The following is a 15,140-nucleotide window of genomic DNA, read 5'->3' on the forward strand; positions in this document are numbered from 1 at the left end:
GTAGAAAAATTGGAACACTTGTACATTGCAGGTAGGCTCGTAAAGTAGTGCAGCTGCTGTGAAAACAGTATGGTGGTCCCTCAAAAAAGGTAAATATGTGAATTACTGTATGATTTAGCACTTCACCTTCTGGGAATATTCTCAAAAGAACTAAAAGGGGGGACTCAGATCTTTGTACACCTGTGTTTATAGCAGCATTATTCATAATAGCCAAACAGTGAATGTCCATCAATGAATGAGTGGATAAACAAAATATGGTGTGTATATATATTTATTCTTTTGTATATTTCCTTCCTTAAATTCTGACACACACTACCACATGGACAAACACAGATGTTATGCTAAGTGAAATAAGACAGACACAAAAGGACAAATATTGTATAATTCCCCTCATATTAGGCACCTAGAATAGTCAAATTCATAAAGACAGCAAATAGAGTGATGGTTTTCAGAGGCTGTGGGAAGGAGGAGTGGGGAGTTAGTGTTTGATGAGCACAGAGTTTTAGTTTAAGAAGATGAAAAGTTTTGGAGAGAGATGATGGTGATGGTTCCACAACAATGGGGATGTACTTCATGACACTGAAGTGGATAACTAAATACGGTTAAGATGGTAACTCTTATGTATATTTTACTACAATTTAAAAAATGGATCAAAGACTTAAATGTAAAAGCCAAGGAAATATAAGGGTAAATCTCCATGACCTCAAATTTGACAATATATTCTTAGATATGATTCCAAAAGCATAGCAACAAAAGACAAAAATAGGTTGTTAAACTTCACCAGAACCAAATATTTTGGACTTTCCCAGTGGTCCAGTGGTTAAGAATCCACCTGCTAGTGCAGGGGCCCGGGTTCAAGCCCTGGTCTGGGAAGATTGCACACGCCACAGGGCAATTGCCCTGCACCAGGACTGCAGATGCCCACGTGCCCTAGAGCCTGCGCTCCACAGAAAGAGAAGCCATGATGATGAGAAGCCCAGACACCGCAGCTAGAGAAGAGCCTGTGCGCAGCAGTGAAGAGCCAGCAGCTAAATAAATAAATACAACTGAAAAGGAGTGCTTCAAGGACACTATCAAGAAAATAAAAAGAGGTGTGGGATCCGGGGTGGCAGGGAGGCTCCAGAGGGAGATACGTATTTTTATAGCTGATTCATGTTGTACAGCAGACGCTAACACAACATTGTAAAGCAATTATACTCCAGTTAAGAAACAAGTTTTTAAAAATAAAATTTTAAAAAATTTTAAAGATTTTTTTACTCCAAGTCAAAAAAAAGAAAGAAAATGGAAAAATACCCCATAAGATAGGAGAAAAATCATATTTGCAAATCATATATGTCGGATATATGGACTTGTATGTAAAATATATAAAGAATGCTTACAACTTAATAATAAAAAGACAAGTGGTCCAGTTAAAAATGGGTAAAGAATCTGATAAGACATTTCCCCAAGAAAGTACACAGAGGGCCAATAAACACATAAAAAGGTGTGACATCATTAGTCATTAGGAAAATGCAAAATCTCACTCAAAGGGATGAATGAGGAGGGCAGGATAGCTATAATCAAAAGGTCAGCTAATAACAAGTGTTGACAAGAATGTAGAGAAACTGGAACCCTCGTATACTGGTGGTGGGAATGTAAAATGGTGAAGCCACCTTGGAAACCAGTTTAACAGTTCCAGTTAGTATACAACCCAGCCATTCCACTCACTGGAACACAGTGAACCCCTTGCATTCCATTTTTATGCAAGAAAAATGAAGATATATATCCCCAGAAAAACTTGTACACTAGCAGTCATAATAGCAATATACACAATAGTCAAAGAGCAGAAATAACCCAGGTTCATCCACTGATAAATGGATAATCAAATGAGTTTCATCCATATGATGAAACATCATTTGGCGATAAAAAGAAAGAACATGAAAACATGTTAAATGAAAGAAGCCAAACTCAAACGATCACATATTTTATGACTCCAATTACATGAAATATCCAGAATAGTTAAATCTATATAGAGAAAGTATATTTGTGGTTGCTTAGGGCTGGGGGGTGGAAGGTGGGAAGGGATTGGGGATTGATAGTTAAAGGACCTAGGGTTACTTCCATGGTGATGAAAATGTTAAAAAATTGACTGTTAGCATTCATACCTATGAATAGACACCACTGAATCGCACACTTTAAGAGTTAAGCTGTGATGGGAATTCCCTGGTGGTCCAGTGGTTAGGACTCAGTTCTGACACTGCTAAGGACCCTAGTTCAATCCCTGATCAGGGAACTAAGATCCCGAAAGCAGCATGGCCAAAAAGAAAGAAAGAAATTAAATTTTAAAAAGGTCAGTTGTGAGAAGAGAGAGTGCAATGTGGTGAGGCAGTTGAGGGTGAAGGGAGAGTGTCTGAGAGCCTGGATGGAGAACACAGGGGGAGAGAGGGCTTCACGAGGGATAGAAGAACCCCGTCCTGAGCACAGCTTCTCAAGTTTTTCAGTATCAGTGGGGATAGCCGAGCTCTGGAGAGCACCTTACTCCAAGCTGCAAAACTATCTTCTGCCATAAAGATGGGAGGTTTGTGTTTCCTGGGATAAAACCAATAAACTAACACAGGTGGGGACCCCAATTACCAGGTAAAGTTATTTATCTTGAGAACATGTGTTAACAGGTTGTGTCTGTTGGGCCCTAGCTTTAAAAGGGAGTGATACTGATGAATCTATTGGCAGGAAACAAACGTAGAGAACGGTCATGCAGACACAGGGAGAAGGAGACAGTAGGATGACCTGGGAAAGTAGCACTAACATTTATATACAATGTGTGCATGCGTGCTAAGTCATGTCAGTCATGTCCGACTCTTTGTGAGCCCATGGACTGTAGCCCGCCAGGCTCCTCTGATCATGAGATTCTCCAGGCAAGCACACTGGAGTGGGTTGCCATGACCTCCTCCAGTAGTTCTTCCTGACCCAAGGATCGAACCCATGTCTCCTGCATTGTCAGGCAGGTTCATTTCCCCCAGAAAGTACACAGAGGGCCTGTGTACTTTACTACTTTACTTTACTACTAGCGCCACCTGGGAAGCCCAACATATATACACTACCATGTGTAAAACAGCTAGTGGGAAGCTGCTATATAGCACAAGGAGCTCACCTTGGTGCTCAGTGATGACCTAGAGGGGTGATTTGGGGGAAAGGGAGGGAGGCTCGACAGGGAGCGGGTATATGTATCCATATAGCTGATTCACTTTGTTGTACAGTAGAAACTAACGTAACATTGTAAAGTAATTATACTCCAATTAAATATTTTTAAAGCTAAAAATAAAAAGGTAATAAAATGAAAAAAGAAAGTAAGCCCATACAAAATCAGGATGACAAGTTAATAAATTATAACTACAAAAAAAATGGGGGGGGAGTAAGATTCTTTTCTGTCTTCATGGTCCCACTAGTTCGCCTGTGATGCATCACACGCTGCTTTAATGTTTATCCAATAAGAAAAGGATTTTCTTCCTGTACTACTTTTGTGGAGGGCAATTCTAGATTGGAAAAATGTTGTTTTTTGACAGTGCTCAAGTTTGCACCTGCTCCAGGGTGGGATGTGCCCCACTCCCCACTCAAGCTGATCTGAGACACTCTTTTCTGCACTCAGGTTTCTCTTCCTTCACCGGCATGAGTCTGAGGACCACTCTGCATGCCAAGTCACTTCAGTCGTGTCCGACTCTTTGCAACCCTATGGACCACTTTCCTCTGGCTACAACTTCCCTCCACCTACAGGCTTGGGCCACCTCCCAGCACCGCGGCCCTTAGGCAACCTGTCCCTTTAAGAGCTCCCCCTGCCCCGCCTCCAGCTCCTCCCTCAGACCCAGGGGCGGGACTTCCCTTTAAAGCCTGGGTTCCATCTTTCTGGCTAGCTGTGTACTGAGGCTGTTCCGGAGCCTTGAGGGGCCCCTGGGTGCCAGGCAGAGGCACAAGTGGGCTGTGACAGGTGCCTGTGGGACATGGAACCACTGCTAGGGGCTCAGGGCTTGGGGGTGGGGGGGGTGGTGACGGGGAAGGGACAAGATACTGGGACAGGGTGGATCCTGGACAGAGCAGAGCCTCTCGGGAGTAGACCAGACCTGTCATCAGTTAAGTAACTGCTCTGTGCCAGGTGCTCTGCCGTGCCCTCTGTGCTCCTTCTCAGGGGTATCATTATTCCCATTTTTCAGATGGGGCAAGGGTACGGAGCTCAAAGCAGCTGACTGAGTGCCCCAGGGCCAGACAGCTAACCAGGGGCAGAGCCAGGATCTGAACTCAGGTCAGTGTGACCCCAAAGCCTTGCCGTTGTCTCCGCCACATCACGCAGGTGACAGGGGTCCAGGCTTCTTCCCCAGCTTCCTTTGAACTTGATTTTCCTGTTCTCGGCAGAGTGAGGGGAGAAAATGGGTTTCCGCTCCTCCCTGCAGTACCAGTACTTGGAGGCCTTCCTCCTTCCAGGAGCTGCTTGGAGATGCTGCTGCTGCTGCTGTCCCTGTTGCTGCTGCTGCCACTGGCCGTACTCCTGTGGCGGCCGCGGTCCTGGGATGCCAGGCAGTCCTGGCTTGTCCGCCTCCAGCACCGTGTGGCGTGGGGGGCCCTGCGCTGGGCAGCCGCCTGGCAGCAGAAGAGACTAGCACAGAGCACGTTGCACGCGGGCCAGAGCCAGCAACAGGCCCTGAGGCGGTGTCTGCATGGAGCCCAGGGTCCCCGTTGTACCCTCAGAGGGAGCACAGGTGTGTTTCCCAGGGTCTGGGGACGTGGCCCAAAGAGAGGGAAACCCCACAGGAGAGTCAGATTCCAGAACCCAAAGACCACCCTTCCCCATTCTACCACCAGCACAGAGAGAGGTCTGACCCAGAGAACCTACCCAGGCCGGATTGTTCAAGATGAATTTTGCCATCCTGGCCCCTGATAGCCTCTCTCCCCTCAGGCCTGTTCTGGATTCCTTCCTTGAGGGTCTCACCAGTCTGGCCTGAACCCTTGGGAAACTCTGTGGCTTCATGGGGATTTTATGATGTTTTGGGGGCTACAGATATAAGCACCTTCCGGAATCATCTCCCTCTGACCAAGGCCAGCCAGGCCCAGGAGGAAGAAAGTGGGGGGCAGCCCTTGCCCCCCACCTCAAACTGGTACCATGGAGAGGCCTCTCTGCAGGTAAACGGGGAATGCTGGAACCTAACCCCATCAGAGGTCCCTAAGTGCAGCCAAAGCCTCCCATCAGGATGGGAAAAAAGTAAACAGCAACAAAAACCTCAAAACAAAACTGGGGGACTTCTGTGATGGTCCAGTGGTTAAGACTCCCCGCTTTCAGTGCAGAGGGTGTGGGTTCGATCCCTGGTGACCAAAAAAAAAAAAAAAATATATATATATATATATATATATCTGGGGGCTCAGAGTCTGGCTCAGGCCCAGGGCCAACACTGTCTCTTGTCTCTCTCCAGGCCACCTTGCTGGGTCTGGCTGCCCTAAACAAGGCCTACCCAGAAGTGCTGGCTCCAGGAGGCACGGCCCGAGTGACTGCTTCCTCCCCTTGGCCCTACCCCCTCCCCTGGCCTTGGCATGCCCTGGGCCAGATGAGCCCCACTGGAGCCAAGGACCCAAGGATCCTGCTGCTGGAGGCATTGAGGTCCCCAGGGCTTCGGGCTCTGGAAGCTGGGACAGCCACAGAGCTCCTAGATGTCTTCTTGGACCTGGAGGCCCACGGGGAAGAGCTGGCTGAGGCCATCGCTGCTGGGAACCCAGGAGCACCTCTCCCCAGACGGGCAGCTGAGCTGCGGGAGGCCCTGGAGCAGGGAACCCGAGGACTGGCCCTTCGGCTCTGGCCAAAACTGCAGGTGGTGGTGACTCTGGACGCAGGAGGCCAGGCTGAGGCTGTGGCCGCCCTGGGGGCCTTGTGGTGCCAAGGGCTCACCTTCTTCTCACCCGCTTACGCTGCTTCTGGAGGTCAGCAAGACTCAAGGGTGGTGAGGGGCACACAGCTAGCTGCCAAGTTGTCGTTCAGTTGCTAATTTGTGTTTGACTTTTTGCGACCCATGAACTGCAGCAAGCCCTATATAGTCATCTCATTGATTCCTCCCCAACACCAGCAGCTCCATTTTACAGATGAAATAACTGAGGCTCAGAGAGGTTAAGAGACTTACATAGATTTAAACCACACCAACATTTTCTCCAGGTCCATCACCTCCAGAACCACTGCCTCTTCCCAATTAGGGCCTTAGAAGCAGAGGGCTGAGCCTGGGGGAGCCGGGAAGGATGGAGTGGAGGGGCAGCAGGGGGATCAGATGCTCAGGGGGTTGGAGCCTGGCCAATTGCCTAGCAGATGAAGAGGCTGCTTGCTCCCCACAGGGGTGTTGGGCCTGAGTCTGTGGCCAGAGCAGCCCCATGGCCTGTACCTTCTGCCCCCTGGAGCCCCCTTTATTGAGCTGCTCCCACTCAAGGAAGGAACTCGGGAAGAGGCTACCCCCACTGTCCTGCTGCCTGAGGCCCAGAAGGGCAAGGAGTATGAGCTGGTGTTGACCAACCATGCCAGCCTCACCAGGTGACCATCTGCCCACCCACCTCTCCCCATCCGCCACCTCAGTCCTCCTGAGGTGAACCCAGTTGAAGGCCACGGGCATGCTGTTGAAGTTAATGGGCCCTTGGGCCTGACCTCGTCCCCACTTCCTCTCCATCAGGTGCCGGCTCGGTGATGTGGTACAGGTAGTGAGTGTCTACAATCAGTGTCCAGTCGTCAAATTCATCTGCAGGTAAGTGACCCCCCGGGTCACTGAGGGACCATGCCTGTGCCCTGGGTTCCTCTGCCTCCTGCTTCCTTCTCCCCAGGCTGGGTCAGACCCTGAGTGTTCGAGGCGAAGACACTGGTGAGGATGTGTTCTCTGAGGCCCTGGGCCGGGCCGTGGGGCAGTGGCCAGGGGCCAAGCTGTTGGACCATGGCTGGGTGGAGAGTAGGATTCTGGGTAAGCTTTTCCACTGGCTGACTATCCGTCACCCGTACCCATCCCGCTGGGAGACTTCTAGGAAGGAGGAAAGACCCAGCCTTTTCTGCTGATCCTAACAAAAGTCCTTCCGCATATCTAACCCCCATCCGTCCTGCTGCAGTCTCTACCCATTTCCTCTCCATTTATGCCACTCCTTGCCAAGAAACTCCTTCTCTCCCCTGTGAACCTCGGAGTAGGGGCAGCGGGCTTGGGCTTTTGAAGATGCCCCATTCACAAAACATGTGTCCGTAATGGGCGATTTGTCCACAGATTCCTCTGAGGGCTCCGCTCCCCACTATGAGGTATTTGTGGCACTGAAGGGGCTGAGGAACTTGTCAGAGGAAAATCGAGACAAGGTAAATGGGAGACAGGGACAGGACACGACTGAATGCCCCCCTCACTCTGCACACTGCCCCATGTGTGGTGGGGAGGTGGAGGACAGGAGGAGACCCTCCCTGGAGCTCTGGGAAGGGAGGGTTGAGCCCCACAGACACACATGTACACGTGAAACTTCTAGCCACACACACCCCGGGCACAGCCGTGCGCGCCTCACCCACACGCCGCCCAGCCTCACACCAGCCTCACTTGAGCCGTTCTGTTCCCAGCTTGACCACTGCCTTCAGGAAACCTCCACTCGCTACAAGTACCTGCGGTTCCGGGGCAGCATGGGCCCTGCCCAAGTCCACCTGGTGGGGCAGGGGGCCTTCGGGGAACTGCGGGCAGCCCTCGCTGCCTGCCCCTCGGCCCCTTTCCCTCCTGAGATGCCCCGGGTCCTCAGGCACAGGCCCCTGGCCCAGTGCCTGCAGAGGAGGGTGGTGTCCTGAGCTGAGGCCTGCCCCCGGCCCCATTCACCCCCATGGGCTGCCTCGCTCTTTCCTCTGGGGCCCCTCTGGATGTGGAGCCCTTGGCCAGGGTCTTCATGTGTCAGCTGCCAGCTGCCCATGAGAGCTGCTGCCCTTAGGGTTGCCTGAGCTAGTCCATCAGTTCCGAGGAGTTGACTTCAAGGACAGAGCAGACACCAGCAGCGCGCCACCCGGAGCTCCCAGCCCACCCTAGAGGACACAGGAGTTCCAATCCCCGCTGGCAATGCCTGTGCACCAGGCAGACTGGAAGTGTTGGAAGTTCAGGCTCCCAGGAGTGACCCCCAATTGGCATGGAGCAGGGGCTGGTGACCGCAGACCTCAGCTTTGTCGTCCCTCAGTAGAACAGCTCTGAAATGTATTCTATAGCATCTCCCTCCAAGGGTCTCCACTAATTGCCCGCAGTGATAACTTTCTCATTAACAAGGTTCTTACTGGTTTTCCTCCTGTCTCTCCTGTCCCTCCTCCCACGTGCTTTCTAGGGTCACCTGCCAAATAAACTTCTTATACCCAGAATCTTGGCTCGGGGTCTGCTTTTGGGGAAACTGGGGGCCGCATTCACTCTGCTTCTGCTGCAGCCTGGATTGCCCTCTTGGCTTCAGTTCTGGACACCAGGGCTTTCCCTGTGACTTCTGCTCCAAGCTGGGGCAGGCCCTGAGTGTGTGCCCTCGGAGAACTGGGGGACCCCTACCACAACCTAGGTCAACCTAGGAGACACCGCATCCCCTCCCTTGACCTCTCCCCATCCCAAACTTTCCCTAAGTGCAGAGGGGCTGCTCCCCAACTCCCCTTGCCCAGGCTTAGCACAAGTCCCCCTTTCTGGCCCCAAACCCACAGATCACTTCCATGGGCAGGACTTATACTGCAAATCATAAAGAATCACAGCAGGAAGCAGCCCCAGAGACCATCTGGGTTGACTGTCCATCCTACCACAGGGGAAACAGGCTGGCCTTCAGTTTCAGCAGGGTTGTGAGTCTTGTCCAAACCTCGCAGCGCCTCCTAAATAATGCAGCACCTAATCCCAATCAGCTGCCAAGCCTCAGATTTTTTGTTCATTTGTTTGTTTTAATATTTATTTATTTATTTGTCTGGGCCGGGTCTTAGTTGCAGCATATGGGGTCTAGTTCCCTGAGCAGGGACTGAACCTGGGGCCCCCTGCATTAGGAGCGCCCTGTTTAGTCACTGGACCACCAGGGAAGTCCAAGCCTCAGATTCTGACTCTGAATTACTACTTCTGAATCAGTTCAGTTTGGTCACTCAGTTGTGTCCAACTCTTTGCAACCCCATGGAATGCAGCATACCAGGCTTCCGTGTCCATCGCCAACTCCTGGAACTTGCTCAAACTCATGTCTGTCGAGTCGGTGATGCCATCCAACCATCTCATCTTCTGTCTTCCCCTTCTCCTGTCTTTAATCTTTCCCAGCATCAGGGTATTTTCCAGTGAGTCAGTTCTTCGCATCAGATGGCCAAAGTATTGGAGTCTCAGCTTCAGCATCAGTCCTTCCAATGAATATTAAGGACTGATCTCCTTCAGGATGGACTGGTTGAATCTCCTTGCAGTCCAAGGGACTCTCAAGAGTCTTCTCCAACACTCAATTCAAAAGCATCAATTCTTTGGTGCTCAGCTTTCTTTATAGTCCCTCACATCCATACATGACTATTGGGAAAACCATAGCTTTGACTAGACGGGCCTTCATTGGCAAAGTAATGTCTCTGCTTTTTAATATGCTGTCAGGTTTGTCATAGCTTTTCTTCCAAGGAGCAAGCATCTTTTAATTTCATGGCTGCAGTCACCATCTGTAGTGATTTTGGAGCCCAAGAAAATAAAGTCTGTCACTGTTTCCACTGTTTCCCCATCTATTTGCCATGAAGTGATGGGACTGGATGCCATGATATTAGTTTTTTGAATGTTGAGTTTTAAGCCAGCTTTTTCACTCTCCTCTTTCACTTTCAAGAGGCTCATTAGTTCCTCTTTGCTTTCTGCCATAAGGGTGGTGTCATCTGCATATCTGGGATTATTAATATTTCTCCCGACAATCTTGATTCCAGCTTGTACTTCATCTAGCCTGGCATTTTGCATGATGTACTCTGCATAGAAGTTAAATAAGCAGAGTGACAATATACAGCCTCCACATACTCTTTCCTAATTTGGAACTAGTCTGTTGTTCCATGTCCAGTTCTCTAACTGTTGCTTCTTGACCTGCATACACATTTCTCAGGAGGCAGGTAAGGTGGTCTGGTATTCTCATCTCTTTAAGAATTTTCCACTTCTGGATTCCACACCCCAAATCCAGGCCCCTACCCCCACCTGCCTGGCCCCCACCTCAGCCCATGACTCCTTACTAAAGCTAAAATCCTACCATAGCCCCCCAGCACCTGTGGGATCAAGACTAATCATCTTAGCTGATAAGACCCTCTGACCCACTCTGACCTCACTTACCTGTCCAGCCACCTCTCTCTTCTAAGAGAAGTTGTGATCGGTGGACCACACCCTGCTTCCTGCATGAGTTAAGCACGGTCACCTCTAGGTCTCTGCTCAGGCTGCCCCTTCTGGGGAAAGCCTTCTCTCCCAAGCTTACTCGATGAAAACCGACTTTTCACGCAAGGCTTTTGCAGAGTCCTCTCTCCATTGAGCTATACTTTTGCTGGGTCACCTCCCAGAAAAACTGGGCCAGGGCTTCCCTGGTGGTCCAGTGATTAAGACCCTGTCTGCCAATGCAGGGGACATGGGTTCAATCCCTGGTGCAGGAAGATTTCACATGCAGCAGAGCAACTAAGCCCATGAACCACCACTATTGAGCCTACAAGTTGCAGCTACTGAAACCCACAGGCTTAGAGCCCATGCTCTGCAACAAGAGAAGTCACCAAAATGAGAAGCCCAAGCACCGCAATGAAGAGACAGAGAGTAGCCCACCGCCCAGCACTCAACTACAGAAAGCCCATGCGCCGCAATGAAGACCCAGTGCAGCATATGCGTGTTTAGTCACTGAGTCTGACTCTTTGCGACCCCATGGACTATAGTCCACCAGGCTCCTCTGGCCATGGAATTTTCCAGGCAAGAATACTGGAGTGGGCTGTTGCCACTTCCTACTCCAGGGGATGTTCCCGACCCAGGGATCCAACCTGTGTCTCCTGCATTGGCAGGCAGATTCTTTGCCACAGTGCCACCTGGGAAGCCCCAATGCAGCCAATAAATAAATAATAATAATAAATTATGGTTTTTTAAAAAGAAAACCAGGGCGTGTCTTATGTACACTGTCGCTCCAGCGCCCAGAGCAGAGCCTGGCATGGAACCGGTGCTCAGTAGACAGTGCCCTAGATAAGAGAAACTCCAGCCTAGAGATGGCACATGTCCTTCCCACGGTGGCTCTCCTCCTGCCAATGGTGTGATGGGACTCCATCCATCCCGTTGAGGCAGCCCAACCAGGTAGGAAGCTGGGGAGATGGAAGGGTAACATCAGTTTTGGCTGGTGTCTTCCCACTGCCCAGGAGTGGCTTTTCAAGGTTCTCCATCTTGGAGGTTGGTGGAAGGGGCAGAAGGAAGAAGAGCCAGAGGGGAGGGAAAGTCAGCTAAAACACCTTTCCCACAGAGGAAGAAGGTCCTGAAGCTTCAAGGCCCCAGGGGTAGAGACAGGAGCAGCGGGGAGAGGCTGTTGCCTGGCTGCCCTCTCCCAGACACACACATCCTACGGAGAGTGCGTCTCACCACTGCTTCCTTTCCTGCCCTTAATTAGCAGCTCCCCCTATGCATTGTCCCACGCCAGCCCCCAGGCAAGACCTCTTTTGTGCTCCCAGATTCCTAGGAGCAAGGTGGCCTCATTAGTGCCTGGAGACCACCCCATCTCCAGGGAGCAGGCAGACAGACAAGGCGGGGGACCAGGGGCACAGAGATCCAACTCAAGACTCTGATCGCCTTGGCGGTCATTCCTGGGGCCCAGCCTGGAGACGGCACTCCTGCGGAAGGCTAATCTTAGATTTGCCTTTGTCTGTTCCCGGAGTAGATGCAAGCACCCATCTCTCCCCCCCTTCCCGCCTACCTCCTCTGAGCACTATAAACCCCAGGCTCCTGCTAGTGGGTTGCAGTTGACAGCCTCAAAGTTCCTGGCTATTCGGACCACTGCAGATGACACCTTTCCCGGCTACCCCACTCTGAGCTCCAGACACCATGAATCCTTCCTCTACAAAGGTAAAGAACCAGGGATGAAGGGGTGACTTGGGGGCAATGAGACCGGAGACAGTGAGAATGCTTGCTCAGGGAGCTAGAAGGAAGGTTGAAAGTGTCTTTTCCTATATGGGTTCTGAGGCAGGGTACAGGGTGGACCCTTGACAGAGAATCTGCCTTAGCTAACACTGGACTGTGCCCTGTTCTCCTAAGAGTTCACGTTTATTGAGCTTTTACTATGTATCAGGTGCAACTTGCACCTGTCATCTTAGCTCATCCTCCCAGCAGCCCTGCACAGTAGGAATTACTTAATACCCAGTTTACAGGTGAGGACGTTGTGCCCCATGAAACGGTAGGAAACGGGTCCAAACCCACAGAATCGTTTCCCCTGCAAGGAAGCAGGCAGTCAAAACAACAATCTGGATCCTGACAGTCCTTGATTTTCCCATGCCTGCCCTCTGTGGGGAGGAGGAGCGGATAAATGGGGCTTCTGTTTCCCTGAGCAAAGTCTCCATAAACTTCTGGGGCAGATTCAGACATGCCTGCTTCAAATGGAGTGGTCAGCGCTCTAATGAGGGTACAAGGGACCAAGGGCACCCAGAGGAGAGAGAGATTCATTCTGCCCAGGGGGGTTCAAAGAGCTTACTGGAGGAGATGCTCTGCTGGGTCTTAAGGTCAGTCAGTCAGTTCAATCGCTCAGTCGTGTCAGACAGCTTTGAGCCGAGGCAGGAAGGCCAGGCGACAGCGAGTGAGAAGCGCCGGCCACGAGGGGGCGCGGAGCCAGCTGGGCAGGACCCGGACGTAGGGGCTGGAATGCGGGCGACCCTCAGCGCCCGGTCTCCGCCTTCCTTAGGTCTCCTGGGCCACCGTGACGCTGCTGCTCCTGCTACTGTTGCTGCCGCCCGCGCTGCTGTCACCCGGGGCGGCCGCGCAGCCCTTGCCCGACTGCTGCCGTCAGAAGACGTGCTCCTGCCGCCTCTACGAGCTGCTGCATGGCGCCGGCAATCACGCGGCCGGCATCCTCACGCTGGGCAAGCGGCGGCCCGGGCCCCCGGGCCTCCAGGGCCGGCTGCAGCGCCTCCTGCAGGCCAGCGGCAACCACGCGGCCGGCATCCTGACCATGGGCCGCCGCGCAGGCGCAGAGCCACCGCTGCGCCCCTGCTCCGGCCGCCGGTGTCCCTCTGAGGCCGCCTCGTCCGTGGGACCTGGGGGACGGTCCGGGGTCTGAGCTCTCGCTCGGGTCCAGTCCTGACCCTACCCTGGCCCCTCCCTCACCCCCGCAGGGGAAAAAATAAAGAAGTGTCAGCTCGCAGGAAAAAGGGGAATAAAGTCTCCCTCTGTTAGTGTGGCTGCTGTCTGTGCCTGTGCGGTCGCGTCCCGCCCTCCAGGGGGCGTGAGAGTCTTTCGAACCGTAAAGAGCCGGACAACCTGGAGTTCGGTTTGAGAGTCTTTTTATTTTATTTTATTTTTTATTAGTTGGAGGCTAATTACTTTACAGTATTGTAGTGGTTTTTGTCATACATTGACATGGATCAGCCATGGATTTACATGTATTCCCCATCCCGATCCCCCCTCCCACCTCCCTCTCCACCCGATCCCTCTGGGTCTTCCCAGTGCACCAGGCCCGAGCACTTGTCTCATGCATCCAACATGGGCTGGTGATCTGTTTCACCCTAGATAATATACATGTTTCGATGGTGTTCTGGTTTGAGAGTCTGAACCACTCTCGGGTGGGCGCTCTTAGGGCAAGAAACTGTGCAAGACCCTGGAGTACGGAGAGAACCGCATATGTGAGTGCTAGGAGGGGAGAGTGGGGGCAGACACGGTGCTCGGTGCTCGGTCAGTCATTCTGAATCGCCAGGCCCTTCCTGAGAGTCGCGGAGGAAAGTGAGAGCAGAGGAGCGAGACGCGGCTGGGAAGGAGGAGCCGCGCCCGCCGAAGAGGCAGGGAATATGAGGTTCAACAGGAATCTTCCGGAGGCCTGCAGTGTGGGATAGGGCGTTTGGGGTGCTGGTGAGGCACTGAAGGGGAGGCGGTTAGGCTTGTGCAGCCCAGATTGTGAAAGCCCTCACAGATCATCAGGCTTTGCACTTGATTCTGTAGGTAGCTGAGAGTCAGAAGTTCTTAAGCAGGGATGAGGCAAGATTTTTCCAGCAATTTAAACGGAACACACCTGTGACAAGTTGAATTGTGCAACCCCTCCCCCTTCTCATTTACATTTGAAGTCGTAACCCCCAGCACTTCAGAACATGGCCTTATTTGGAAATAAGAGTCTTTGAGGATGAAATTAGTTAAAATTCAGTCATACTGGGGGAAAAAAAATTCTATCATATGGGAGTAGGGTGAGCCTCTAATCCAATATGACGTGTCCTTATATAAAGGGATTTGGACACAAATGCACACAAGGAGAATCCATGTGAACATGAAGGCAGAGATGGGTGATGCATCTACAAGCCAAAAAGTGCCAATAAGCCACCAGAAGCTAGAAAACAGGCATGCAACAAATATTCCCCCACAGCCTTCAAAAGGAGCCAACCCTGAAATCATTTTGGTCTTAGACTTTCAGCCTCCAGAACGAAAACAACAGATTTCTGTTGTTTAAGTCACCCAGCTTGTGGTACTTTGTTAAAGCAGCCCTAAGAGAGTGACTGATTTGAACTGATATAAGAACTCTATATTATATTTATAACTTCCTTGTTAATATAAGCCTGTTATTAAATATAAGGTTTATTAAAATATAAATAAAATAAAATATAAGGTTTATTCCCAAAACAAAAATAAATAAATAAATAAAGCAGCCCTAAGAAACTAAAACCCAAAAGTAGAGATACAGAAAGATGTGGCATTTTAGCATATAATGTCCCAGATAACGCCCAGCTCAGACTTGGGGTGAGGATGAGGAGCACTGGCCTGCCTTCTCTCCAACCCATCTTCCCTTTGTCACTGGCTTTAGCTGTCCCCCCGCCCCCACCCCAGGAAGCAGCCACCCTAAGCCACCACACTCAGATGCCACAGTAATTTTCTGCTTCCATGGTGAAAAAAGTCCTGTGTCTGGTCTTACCTGGGTCCTTCTTGCTGCACTGGTTTCGTTTGGGGGAAGATGGAAAACAAAGTCCACCGGTGCACTTCGGGGATTTACAAACTGAC

At 51.2% G+C, this 15,140-nt stretch overlaps 2 protein-coding genes across 5 annotated transcripts; both read left to right on the plus strand.

Moving 5' to 3' along the window:
- The first annotated feature begins 3,853 nt into the window (after positions 1 to 3,853).
- GHDC (GH3 domain containing) lies at positions 3,854 to 8,347 on the plus strand. 4 transcript variants are annotated; one of them, XM_070479482.1, is made up of 10 exons: positions 3,854 to 3,961; positions 4,185 to 4,273; positions 4,384 to 4,727; positions 5,027 to 5,148; positions 5,436 to 5,937; positions 6,340 to 6,532; positions 6,669 to 6,740; positions 6,817 to 6,950; positions 7,242 to 7,327; positions 7,577 to 8,347. In XM_070479482.1, the coding sequence occupies exons 3-10, from the start codon at positions 4,466 to 4,468 to the stop codon at positions 7,793 to 7,795; spliced, it is 1,590 nt and encodes a 529-aa protein (XP_070335583.1). In that variant the 5' UTR covers positions 3,854 to 3,961; positions 4,185 to 4,273; positions 4,384 to 4,465; the 3' UTR covers positions 7,796 to 8,347. The 4 variants fall into 4 exon arrangements, with proteins under 4 accessions (XP_070335583.1, XP_070335582.1, XP_070335585.1 ...); XM_070479481.1 differs by having other exon boundaries at positions 4,453 to 4,727; XM_070479484.1 differs by having other exon boundaries at positions 4,453 to 4,727; positions 7,933 to 8,347.
- A 2,899-nt stretch (positions 8,348 to 11,246) lies between these two features.
- On the plus strand, positions 11,247 to 13,334 carry HCRT (hypocretin neuropeptide precursor). The gene is made up of 2 exons (XM_020888083.2): positions 11,247 to 12,017; positions 12,847 to 13,334. The coding sequence occupies exons 1-2, from the start codon at positions 11,997 to 11,999 to the stop codon at positions 13,219 to 13,221; spliced, it is 396 nt and encodes a 131-aa protein (XP_020743742.1). The 5' UTR covers positions 11,247 to 11,996; the 3' UTR covers positions 13,222 to 13,334.
- Positions 13,335 to 15,140: the final 1,806 nt, after the last annotated feature.

The sequence above is a fragment of the Odocoileus virginianus genome, chromosome 17, assembly GCF_023699985.2.
Source record: "Odocoileus virginianus isolate 20LAN1187 ecotype Illinois chromosome 17, Ovbor_1.2, whole genome shotgun sequence".
Classification (NCBI taxonomy): domain Eukaryota; kingdom Metazoa; phylum Chordata; class Mammalia; order Artiodactyla; family Cervidae; genus Odocoileus; species Odocoileus virginianus.

What these genes read in the sequence shown, in the direction of transcription:
- HCRT (XM_020888083.2), top strand. Translation starts at nt 11,997, where the DNA reads ATGAATCCTTCCTCTACAAAG. An exon ending in TGAATCCTTCCTCTACAAAG is followed by an intron (nt 12,018 to 12,846) that starts GTAAAGAACCAG and finishes CGCCTTCCTTAG; the next exon opens with GTCTCCTGGGCCACCGTGAC.
- GHDC (XM_070479482.1), top strand. Translation starts at nt 4,466, where the DNA reads ATGCTGCTGCTGCTGCTGTCCCTGTTGCTGCTGCTGCCACTGGCCGTA. An exon ending in CGCTTACGCTGCTTCTGGAG is followed by an intron (nt 5,938 to 6,339) that starts GTCAGCAAGACT and finishes TGCTCCCCACAG; the next exon opens with GGGTGTTGGGCCTGAGTCTG. An exon ending in GTCGTCAAATTCATCTGCAG is followed by an intron (nt 6,741 to 6,816) that starts GTAAGTGACCCC and finishes CCTTCTCCCCAG; the next exon opens with GCTGGGTCAGACCCTGAGTG.